Source organism: Somniosus microcephalus, unplaced genomic scaffold (genome assembly GCF_052327205.1).
Source record: "Somniosus microcephalus isolate GS21.2 unplaced genomic scaffold, FLI_Smic_1.0 unresolved_chr9, whole genome shotgun sequence".
NCBI lineage: Eukaryota > Metazoa > Chordata > Chondrichthyes > Squaliformes > Somniosidae > Somniosus > Somniosus microcephalus.
The window spans coordinates 19,335,688-19,346,902 of NW_028225187.1; the positions used below are offsets into that span (position 1 = coordinate 19,335,688).

An 11,215-nucleotide genomic window follows, 5' to 3' on the forward strand; every position below is an offset into this window, starting at 1 on the left:
TGGCGCTCCCTCAGTACTGCCCCTCCGACAGTGCGGCGCTCCCTCAGTACTGCCCCTCCGACAGTGCGGCGCCCCCTCAGTACTGCCCCTCCGACAGTGCGGCGCTTCCTCAGCACTGCCCCTCTGACAGTGCGGCGCTCCCTCAGCACCGCCCTTCCGACAGTGCGAGGCTCCCTCAGTACTGCCCCTCCGACAATGCGGCGCTCCCTCAGTACTGCCCCTCCGACAGTGTGGCGCTCCCTCAGTACTGCCCCTCCGACAGTGCGGCGCTCCCTCAGTACTGCCCCTCCGACAGTGCGGCGCTCCCTCAGTACTGCCCCTCCGGCAGTGCGGCGCTCCCTCAGTACTGCCCCTCCGACAGTGCGGCGCTCCCTCAGTACTGCCCCTCCGACAGTGCGGCGCTCCCTCAGTACTGCCCCTCCGACAGTGCGGCGCTCCCTCAGTGCTGCCCCTCCGACAGTGCGGCGCTCCCTCAGTACTGCCCCTCCGACAGTGCGGAGCTCCCTCAGTACTGCCCCTCCGACAGTGCGGCGCGCCCTCAGTACTGCCCCTCCGACAGTGCAGCAGAGAGATAGAGGTCTCGGTTCACTCTCCTTGAAGCAGGGGACTTTAACCTGCTTACACTTGTTAACCTGAACCGTTTCAGACGCATTCGCAAGACTAGGCGGGTTTTTAAAACAAAAAGGCAGACGCTCCCACTCATTACCGTCTTAACGTGGGGAAACCACATCAAAAAACTCAACCTTTGCACCTGGTCCTCTACCTGCTTGACTAGGCCGCAGCATGCAGCAGTTGCTTATGTCGCAGGTGTCTGCCCCGGGGGGATGGAGAGGGGGGCGGGGGCGGAGAATATCGCAGTTCAAGGCCTGTAATGCAGTGATCGAGGCGCTGGCTGCACGTTACGCAAGGGCAGAACCGATCCCAGGGCTGCGCTGCCACTGGGAGTGTCTGTGCCGGGGCACGTTTCCGCTGCTGGGGGAATGGCGCCAAATTCATAACTCCACTGGCATCAGTCATGGTGCAGTGGGAAGCACTATCTCTCTCTCGCCTCCCGAGTCAGAAGGTCGTGCGTTCGAGCCGCCAGACTCCGGAGACTCGAGCCCCATAATCCAGGCCCACACTCCCCGGTGCCAGTATTGAGGGAGCGCTGCACTGTCGGAGGTAGATGTATATACTCTAGGACTCAAGCCCCATAATCCAGGCCCACACTCCCCGGTGCCAGTATTGAGGGAGCGCTGCACTGTCGGAGGTAGCTGTATATACTCTAGGACTCAAGCCCCATAATCCAGGCCCACACTCCCCGGTGCCAGTACTGAGGGAACGCCGCACTGTCGGAGGTAGATGTATATACTCTCGGACTCGAGCCCCATAATCCAGGCCCACACTCCCCGGTGCCAGTACTGAGGGAGCGCTGCACTGTCGGAGGTAGATGTATAAACTCTAGGACTCGAGCCCCATAATCCAGGCCCACACTCCCCGGTGCCAGTACTGAGGGAGCGCTGCACTGTCGGAGGTAGATGTATATACTCTAGGACTCGAGCCCCATAATCCAGGCCCACACTCCCCGGTGCCAGTACTGAGGGAGCGCTGCACTGTCGGAGGTAGATGTATATACTCTAGGACTCGAGCTCCATAATCCAGGCCCACACTCCCCGGTGCCAGTACTGAGGGAGCGCTGCACTGTCGGAGGTAGATGTATAAACTCTAGGACTCGAGCCCCATAATCCAGGCCCACACTCCCCGGTGCCAGTACTGAGGGAGCGCTGCACTGTCGGAGGTAGATGTATAAACTCTAGGACTCGAGCCCCATAATCCAGGCCCACACTCCCCGGTGCCAGTACTGAGGGAGCGCTGCACTGTCGGAGGTAGATGTATATACTCTAGGACTCGAGCTCCATAATCCAGGCCCACACTCCCCGGTGCCAGTACTGAGGGAGCGTTGCACTGTCGGAGGTAGATGTATATACTCTAGGACTCGAGCTCCATAATCCAGGCCCACACTCCCCGGTGCCAGTACTGAGGGAGCGCTGCACTGTCGGAGGTAGATGTATATACTCTAGGACTCGAGCCCCATAATCCAGGCCCACACTCCCCGGTGCCAGTACTGAGGGAGCGCTGCACTGTCGGAGGTAGATGTATATACTCTAGGACTCGAGCCCCATAATCCAGGCCTACACTCCCCGGTGCCAGTACTGAGGGAGCGCTGCACTGTCGGAGGTAGATGTATATACTCTAGGACTCGAGCCCCATAATCCAGGCCCACACTCCCCGGTGCCAGTACTGAGGGAGCGCTGCACTGTCGGAGGTGCTGCCTTTCGGATGAGTCGTTAAACTGAGGCCCCGTCTGCTCTCTCAGGTGGACGTAAAAGATCCCACGGCCACTATTGGAAGAAGAGCAGGGGGGAGTTCTCCCCGGTGTCCTGGGGCCAATATTTATCCCTCAACCAACATCGCTTTTTTAAAAAAAACAGATGTTCTGGTCATTATCTCATTGCTGTTTGTGGCAGCTTGCTGTGCGCAAGTTGGCTCAACAGTTCAATAAAGTATTTCACTGGCTGTGATGTGTTTTGGGGCATCATTTCTTCCTCGTCAATCGTCACCTCAGTTTGACTGAATATATTCTGGTAAAGAGAAGCACGTTAGAGATTGATCCAGCTCGCTGTTTGTGGGATCGTGCCGTGCGCAAAATGGCTGCCGTGTTGGCCGAGGTGGATAAATTATCGGGAGTGATGCGCTTCAGAAAGTGCCGAGGATGTGAAAGATGGCTATTAAAATGCGAGCTCGCTCTTTGCATAGAAACATAGAAGATAGGAGCAGGAGTAGGCCATTTGGCCCCTCGAGCCTGCTCCGCCATTCAATGAGATCATGGCTGATCCTCCAAACTCAGTACCCGGTCCCTGCTTTCTCCCCATATCCCTTGATCCCTTTAGCCTTAAGAAATATATCCAACTCCTTCTTGAATATATTTAATGAAAATTGGCCTCAACGGCCTTCTGTGGTAGAGAATTCCACAGGTTCACCACTCTCTGGGTGAAGAAATTCCTCCTCATCTCAGTCCTAAATGGCTTACCCCTTATCCTTAGACTGTGACCCCTGGTTCTGGACTCCCCCGCCATCGGGAACATCCTTCCTGCATCTAGTCTGTCCAGTCCTGTTAGAATTTTATAAGTTTCAATGAGATCCCCTCTCATTCTTCTAAACTCCAGCGAGTATAAGCCCAATCGACCCAATCTCTCCTCATACGTCATTCCTGCCATCCCAGGTATCAGTCTGGTGAATCTTCGCTGCACTCCCTCTATGGCAAGAACATCCTTCCTCAGATAAGGCGACCAAAACTGCACACAATACTCAAGGTGTGGTCTCACCAAGGCCCTGTACAACTGCAGCAAGACCCAAATCAAATCAAATCAAATCAAATCAACTTTTATTGTCATTGTTAGTGCACAAGTGCAGTACAACGAAATGTAGGCTTGCGGCTCCCGAGAGTGTACATTTAGATTAAGACATTTAAACATGCAACATACATTTGGCTTGTAATACATTAACATAAATATGACCATAATAAAGTGCATTGGCAGACGTGCAGGCTTTAGTGTTTATTTGTGGAGTTCAGTAGGATGACAGCCCTGGGAAAGAAGCTGTTCCTAAATCTGGTCGTACGGGTGCGAATGCATCTGTAGCGTCTCCCAGATGGCAGGAGGGTGAACAGACTGTGGCTGGGGTGGGTAGGGTCTTTGATGATGGTCCGTGACCTCCGTAAACAGCGTTTCTGGTAGATGTGCTCTATGGTCGGTAGCCGGGTGCCGGTAATGCGTTGGGCAGTTTTGACTACCCGCTGCAGGGCTTTCCGGTCATAGTAGCTACAGCTGCCATACCATACTGTGATACAGTTCGTCAGGATGCTCTCTATTGTGCAGCGGTAAAAGTTAGAGAGGATCAGGGGTGACTGGTTACATCCCTTCAGCCTCCTTAGGAAATATAGGCGCTGCTGGGCCTTCTTCACCAGAGAGGAGGTATTGAGGGACCAGGAGAGGTCTTCCGTGATGTGGACTCCAAGGAACTTAAAGCTGTCCACCCTTTCCACCACAGCCCCATGGATGTGGATGGGGGTGTGACTTCCGCCTTTCGACTTCCTGAAGTCCACAATGACTTCTTTGGTTTTCTTGATGTTAAGGGCCAGGTTGTTATCAGCGCACCACTTCACGAGATGCTGGACCTCCTCCCTGTAGGCTGACTCATCGTTGTTGGTGATCTGGCCTACCACCGTGGTGTCATCCGCAGACTTGATGATGGTGTTGGAACCATGAACAGCCACACAGTCGTGGGTGAAGAGGGAGTAGAGGAGGGGGCTCAGCACACATCCTTGTGGGGCCCCCGTGTTCAGGGTCACGGGGGGGGGGGAGGTGTGGTTACCTAATTTGACAGACTGGGGTCTGTTTGTTAGGAAGTCCAGGGTCCAGTTGCAGAGGGAAGTGTTCAGGCCAAGAGTGTGGAGTTTGGTGGCCAGCTTGTTGGGGACGATAGTGTTGAATGCTGAGCTGTAGCCTATGAACAGCATTCTGATGTAGGTCTCTTTACCATCTAAGTGATTCAGTGCAGAGTGTAGAGCAGTTGTGATTGCATCCTCCGTTGATCTGTTTGCACGATAGGCAAACTGGTGTTGGTCAAGGGAGGCAGGAACACTGGCTTTGATGTGGGCTAAGACCAGTCTCTCGAAACACTTCATTATGATGGGTGTGAGTGCGACAGGTCGATAGTCGTTCAGGCACGTCACAGCCGTTTGTTTTGGCACAGGAATAATGGTAGCGGTCTTGAAGCATGTAGGGACTACTGCCTGGGCCAATGACAGATTGAAGATGGCGGTGAAGACATCAGCCAGCTGATCAGCACATTCCTTGAGTACCCGTCCAGGGATGCTATCCAGTCCAGCAGCCTTTCGTGTGTTCACTCCGCGTAGAACACCCCTTACGTCGGATGTCGACAGAGTGAGCACCTGGTCTTCCGGGAGTGGCAAGGCTTTGGTAGCCGGCTCCATGTTGTCCCTGTCGAAGCGAGCGTAGAAGTTGTTAAGCTCCTCCGGAAGGGAGGCATCGCTAACCGGGGGGCTGGTGTTTTTACTGTTGTAGTCAGTGATGGACTGGATGCCTTGTTACATGCGCCGGGGGTCCGAGTTGTTGCGGAAGTGATCCTCTATCCGCAGTGTCTGTTTCCTTTTGGCAGTCCTGATACCCTTTTTTAGGTTGGTCCTAGCTGCACTGTAAGCCGCCGCGTCGCCAGATTTAAATGCTGCGTCGCGTGCTTTCAACAGTGAGCGGACCTCTCCGTTCATCCAGGGTTTCTGGCTGGGGTATGTCCTGATATTTTTATGGGTCGTGACGACCTCGACGCAGCTGAGGCCCATTCAGCCCCTCGAGCCTGTTACACAGGAACAGGAGGAGGCCCATTCAGCCCCTCGAGCCTGTTACACAGGAACAGGAGGAGGCCCATTCAGCCTCTCGAGCCTGTTACACAGGAACAGGAGGAGGCCCATTCAGCCCCTCGAGCCTGTTACACAGGAACAGGAGGAGGCCCATTCAGCCCCCTCGAGCCTGTTACACAGGAACAGGAGGAGGCCCATTCAGCCCCCTCGAGCCTGTTACACAGGAACAGGAGGAGGCCCATTCAGCCCCTCGAGCCTGTTACACAGGAACAGGAGGAGGCCCATTCAGCCCCCTCAAGCCTGTTACAGAGGAACAGGAGGAGGCCCATTCAGCCCCCTCGAGCCTGTTACACAGGAACAGGAGGAGGCCCATTCAGCCCCCTCGAGCCTGTTACACAGGAACAGAAGGAGGCCCATTCAGCCCCTCGAGCCTGTTACACAGGAACAGGAGGAGGCCCATTCAGCCCCCTCAAGCCTGTTACAGAGGAACAGGAGGAGGCCCATTCAGCCCCCTCGAGCCTGTTACACAGGAACAGGAGGAGGCCCATTCAGCCCCTCGAGCCTGTTACACTGGAACAGGAGGAGGCCCATTCAGCCCCTCGAGCCTGTTACACAGGAACAGGAGGAGGCCCATTCAGCCCCTCGAGCCTGTTACACAGGAACAGGAGGAGGCCCATTCAGCCCCTCGAGTCTGTTACACAGGAACAGGAGGAGGCCCATTCAGCCCCCTCAAGCCTGTTACAGAGGAACAGGAGGAGGCCCATTCAGCCCCCTCGAGCCTGTTACACAGGAACAGGAGGAGGCCCATTCAGCCCCTCGAGCCTGTTACACAGGAACAGGAGGAGGCCCATTCAGCCCCCTCGAGCCTGTTACACAGGAACAGGAGGAGGCCCATTCAGTCCCTCGAGCCTGTTACACAGGAACAGGAGGAGGCCCATTCAGCCCCTCGAGCCTGTTACACAGGAACAGGAGGAGGCCCATTCAGCCCCTCGAGCCTAGCCCACCATTCAATTAGATTGTGGATGATCTGTTTTTTAACTTCATCTACCCCGCTTGGCTCCATATCCCTTAATACCCTGACCGAACAAAAATCTACCAATCTCCGTTTTGAAAGCTCCAACTGACCCCCAGCCTCCACAGCTCTTTGGGGGAGAGAGTTCCAGATTTCCACCACCCTTTGTGTGAGAAGACATCCTTGTTCCTGTACTCGAATCCCTTTATAGAATGATACCGGGGGCGAAAAGGGTTAGGTTCCGAGGACAGGTTGTACAGACTGGGCTTGTGTTCCCATGGAGTGTGGAAGATTAAGGGGTGATCTGATCGAGGGTGTTGAAGATGATTAAAGGGACTCGATAGGGTGGAGAGAGAGAGAGAAACTGTTTCCTCTGGTGGGGGGAGTCCAGAACAAGGGGGCAGAACCTTAAAATTAGAGCCAGGCCGTTCAGGGGTGATGTCAGGAAGCACTTCTTCACACAAAGGGTGGTGGAAATCTGGAACTCTCTCCCCCAAAGAGCTGTTGAGGCTGGGGGTCAGTTGGAGCTTTCAAAACGGAGATTGGTAGATTTTTGTTCGGTCAGGGTATTAAGGGATATGGAGCCAAGCGGGGTAGATGAAGTTAAAAAACAGATCATCCATAATCTAATTGAATGGTGGGCTAGGCTCGAGGGGCTGAATGGGCCTCCTCCTGTTCCTGTGTAACAGGCTCGAGGGGCTGAATGGGCCTCCTCCTGATCCTGTGTAACAGGCTCGAGGGGGCTGAATGGGCCTCCTCCTGTTCCTGTGTAACAGGCTCGAGGGGGCTGAATGGGCCTCCTCCTGATCCTGTGTAACAGGCTCGAGGGGCTGAACGGGCCTCCTGCTCCTGTGTAACAGGCTGGAGGGGCTGAATGGGCCTCCTCCTGTTCCTGTGTAACAGGCTCGAGGGGCTGAATGGGCCTCCTGTTCCTGTGTAACAGGCTCGAGGGGCTGAATGGGCCTCCTCCTGTTCCTGTGTAACAGGCGCGAGGGGGCTGAATGGGCCTCCTCCTGTTCCTGTGTAACAGGCTCGAGGGGCTGAATGGGCCTCCTCCTGTTCCTGTGTAACAGGCTCGAGGGGCTGAATGGGCCTCCTCCTGTTCCTGTGTAACAGGCTCGAGGGGCTGAATGGGCCTCCTCCTGTTCCTGTGTAACAGGCTCGAGGGGCTGAATGGGCCTCCTCCTGTTCCTGTGCAACAGGCTCGAGGGCCTGAACGGGCCTCCTCCTGTTCCTGTGTAACAGGCTCGAGGGGGCTGAATGGGCCTCCTCCTGTTCCTGTGTAACAGGCTCGAGGGGCTGAATGGGCCTCCTCCTGTTCCTGTGTAACAGGCTCGAGGGGCTGAATGGGCCTCCTCCTGTTCCTGTGTAACAGGCTCGAGGGGGCTAAATGGGCCTCCTCCTGTTCCTGTGTAACAGGCTCGAGGGGCTGAATGGGCCTCCTCCTGTTCCTGTGTAACAGGCTCGAGGGGGCTGAATGGGCCTCCTCCTGTTCCTGTGTAACAGGCTCGAGGGGCTGAATGGGCCTCCTCCTGTTCCTGTGTAACAGGCTTGAGGGGCTGAATGGGCCTCCTCCTGTTCCTGTGTAACAGGCTCGAGGGGGCTGAATGGGCCTCCTTGTTCGTAATTTTCTGGTGTGTTTAAAATGCATTGTGTACTCTTTGCAAGGGCCTGCGTGACACGGTTTCGTAACCATGTTTTCTTTTCTCTTTTTTTTTTAGATCGAGAGGATCAATCTATACTTTGCACGTAAGGACACATTTTGATTAGATCTTCGGCCGGCTGTTTTCCGAGGTGACTGTGGGGCGTGCGGGGGAGGGGGTCGTGGCCGAGGCTGGAGGAGCTGAACGTGTTTGGTGGGGGGTGGGAGTGGAGGGACGGTGGGGGGGGGAATGAGAGATCGTCACGCGAAGGCACTACAACCGCGGTCACATTGACCGTGAGAGGTTTTTATTCACCAGGAGAGGCGCTGGCTGCGCTGTGTGCCCTTGCGTCTCTATAGACTGTGGAACAGTTCCCATGGATTGGAGGGTAGCTAATGTTACCCCACTATTCAAAAAAGGTGGTCGAGAGAAAACGGGGAATTACAGACCGGTAAGCCTGACATCGGTAGTGGGGAAAATGCTAGAGTCCATTATAAAAGATGTAATAGCAGAGCGCTTGGAAAACAGTGACAGGATCGGACAAAGTCAGCATGGATTTACAAAAGATAAATCGTGCTTGACTAATCTACTGGAATTTTTTGAGGATGTAATTGGTAGAATAGATAAGGGAGAACCAGTGGATGTGGTGTATTTGGACTTTCAGAAGGCTTTCGATAAGGTCCCGCATAAGAGACTAGCGTGCAAAGTTAAAGCACATGGGATTGGGGGCAAGGTACTGACTTGGATCGAAAATTGGTTGGCAGACAGGAATGAAAAGAGTTGGAATAAACGGGTCTTTTTCCAAGTGGCAGGCAGTGACTAGTGGGGTACCGCAGGGATCGGTGCTAGGACCCCAGATATTCACAATATATATTAATGATCTAGACGAGGGAACTAGATGTAATATCTCCAAGTTTGCAGACGACACAAAGCTGGGTGAGCGTGTGTGCTGTGAGGAGGATGCAGAGAAACTCCAGTACGATTTGGACAGGTTGAGTGATTGGGCAGAAGCATGGCAGATGCAGTATAATGTGGATAAATGCGAGGTTATCCACTTTGGTGGCAAAAACAGGAAGGCAGATTATTATCTGAATGGCAATAGATTGGGAAAAGGGGTAGTGCAACGAGACCTGGGTGTCCTTGTGCACCAGTCGCTGAAGGTAAGCATGCAGGCGCAGCAGGCGGTTAAGAAGGCAAATGGTATGCTGGCCTTCGTAGCGAGAGGGTTCGAGTACAGGAGCAAGGATGTCTTGCTGCCGTTGTACAGGGCCTTGGTGAGACCGCACCTTGAGTATTGTGTGCAGTTTTGGTCACCATATCTGAGGAAGGACGTTCTTGCCATGGAGGGAGTGCAGCGAAGATTCACCAGACTGATACCTGGGATGGTAGGAATGACGTATGAGGAGAGATTGGGTCGATTGGGCTTGTATTCGCTGGAGTTTAGAAGAATGAGAGGGGACCTCACTGAAACTTACAAAATTCTAACAGGACTAGACAGACTAGATGCAGGAAGGATGTTCCCGATGGCGGGGAGTCCAGAACCAGGGGTCACAGTCTAAGGATAAGGGGTAAGCCATTTAGGACTGAGATGAGGAGGAATTTCTTCACCCAGAGAGTGGTGAACCTGTGGAATTCTCTACCACAGAAGGCAGTTGAGACCAATTCATTAAATATATTCAAGAAGGAGTTAGATATATTTCTTAAGGCTAAAGGGATCAAGGGATATGGGGAGAAGGCAGGGACAGGGTACTGAGTTTGGATGATCAGCCATGATCGCATTGAATGGCGGAGCAGGCTCGAGGGGCCGAATGGCCGACTCCTGCTCCTACTATGTTTCTATGTTTACCTCCATGGCAAGTGACGTAAGAAAACTACTAGGGACTTGGTCAGAGTAGTAAACAAGGCTTTAATCGACTGTTTCACAACACGGAAGTCTAGTTATCCTTCACTAGTTCCTGTTTACAGAATATCCCTGAGCAAGCTGGGCCCATGCTCGAGTATTTATACTCTCCCTGGACAGCGCCACCAGCATGCCGCCCAGTATATTTCATAAGTCTTTCTACATGATTTATGTCAGCAAGTATATCCTTTCTCAGGTAAGGTGACCAGAACTGCACACAGTACTCCAGGTGTGCCCCTGCCAGTATACGATTCCACAGGTGCCTGAGCCACGAACCTTAAGGTGTTTCTGTCTCTCTTTTCCTCCTCCCCTTTCCTCCTTCCCTCCTTCCTTCCTTCGTTCCAGTGGAGAATCGGGAGCCGGGAAGACGGAGAACACTAAGAAAGTCATCAGTACCTCGCCCATGTGGCGTCATCTCACAAAGGCCGTAAGGACCTACGCTGCTCCTGTGAGTACCTCGTCGGCCCCGCAGACACCAGATCCCAGCGCTGGAGGACAACTGGAGCTCAGGGTGGAGGGAGGGGGTGGGTATGTGTGGGCGTCGCTGGCAAGGCCGACATTTATTGCCCATCCCTAGTTGCCACTTGAGAAGTTGGTGGTGAGCCGCCGCCCTCTCGAACCGCTGCAGTCCGTGTGGTGAAGGTGCTCCCACAGTGCTGTCAGGGAGGGAGTTCCAGGATTTGGACCCAGCCACGATGAAGGATCGGCCGATATATTTCCAAGTCGGGATGGTGTGTGTGACTTGGAGGTGGTGGTGCCTGAGTCAGAAGGTTGTGGGTTCCAGCCCCCACTCCAGAGACGTGAGCACAAAATTCCAGGCCCACACTCCCCGGTGCCAGTACTGAGGGAGCGCTGCACTGTCGGAGGTAGATGTATATACTCTAGGACTCGAGCTCCATAATCCAGGCCCACACTCCCCGGTGCCAGTACTGAGGGAGCGCTGCACTGTCGGAGGTAGATGTATATAGATACATAGATACATAGAAGATAGGAGCAGGAGTAGGCCATTCGGCCCTTCGTGCCTGCTCCGCCATTCGATGAGATCATGGCTGATCCTTTAATTCAGTATCCCGTCCCCGCCTTCTCTCCGTAACCCTTAACCCCTTTTGCCCGTAGAAATATATCTAATTCCCTCTTAAATATATTTTAATGAGCTGGCGTACACTGCCCTCTGTGGCAATGAGTTCCACAGGTTCACCACTCTCTGAGTGAAGAAATTCCCCCTCATCTCTGTCCTAAAT

At 54.0% G+C, this 11,215-nt stretch overlaps 1 protein-coding gene across 1 annotated transcript in view; it reads left to right on the plus strand.

Moving 5' to 3' along the window:
- The window catches only part of LOC147084861 (myosin-10-like), a 90,045-nt gene extending 79,455 nt beyond the window's left edge, over positions 1-10,590 (plus strand). The window contains exons 4-5 of the mRNA XM_085979572.1: positions 8,153-8,180; positions 10,320-10,590. Of these exons, the coding sequence (XP_085835698.1) occupies positions 8,153-8,180; positions 10,320-10,551 (260 nt within the window). The 3' untranslated portion in view covers positions 10,552-10,590. The remainder of the gene's footprint in view (positions 1-8,152; positions 8,181-10,319) is intronic.
- Positions 10,591-11,215: the final 625 nt, after the last annotated feature.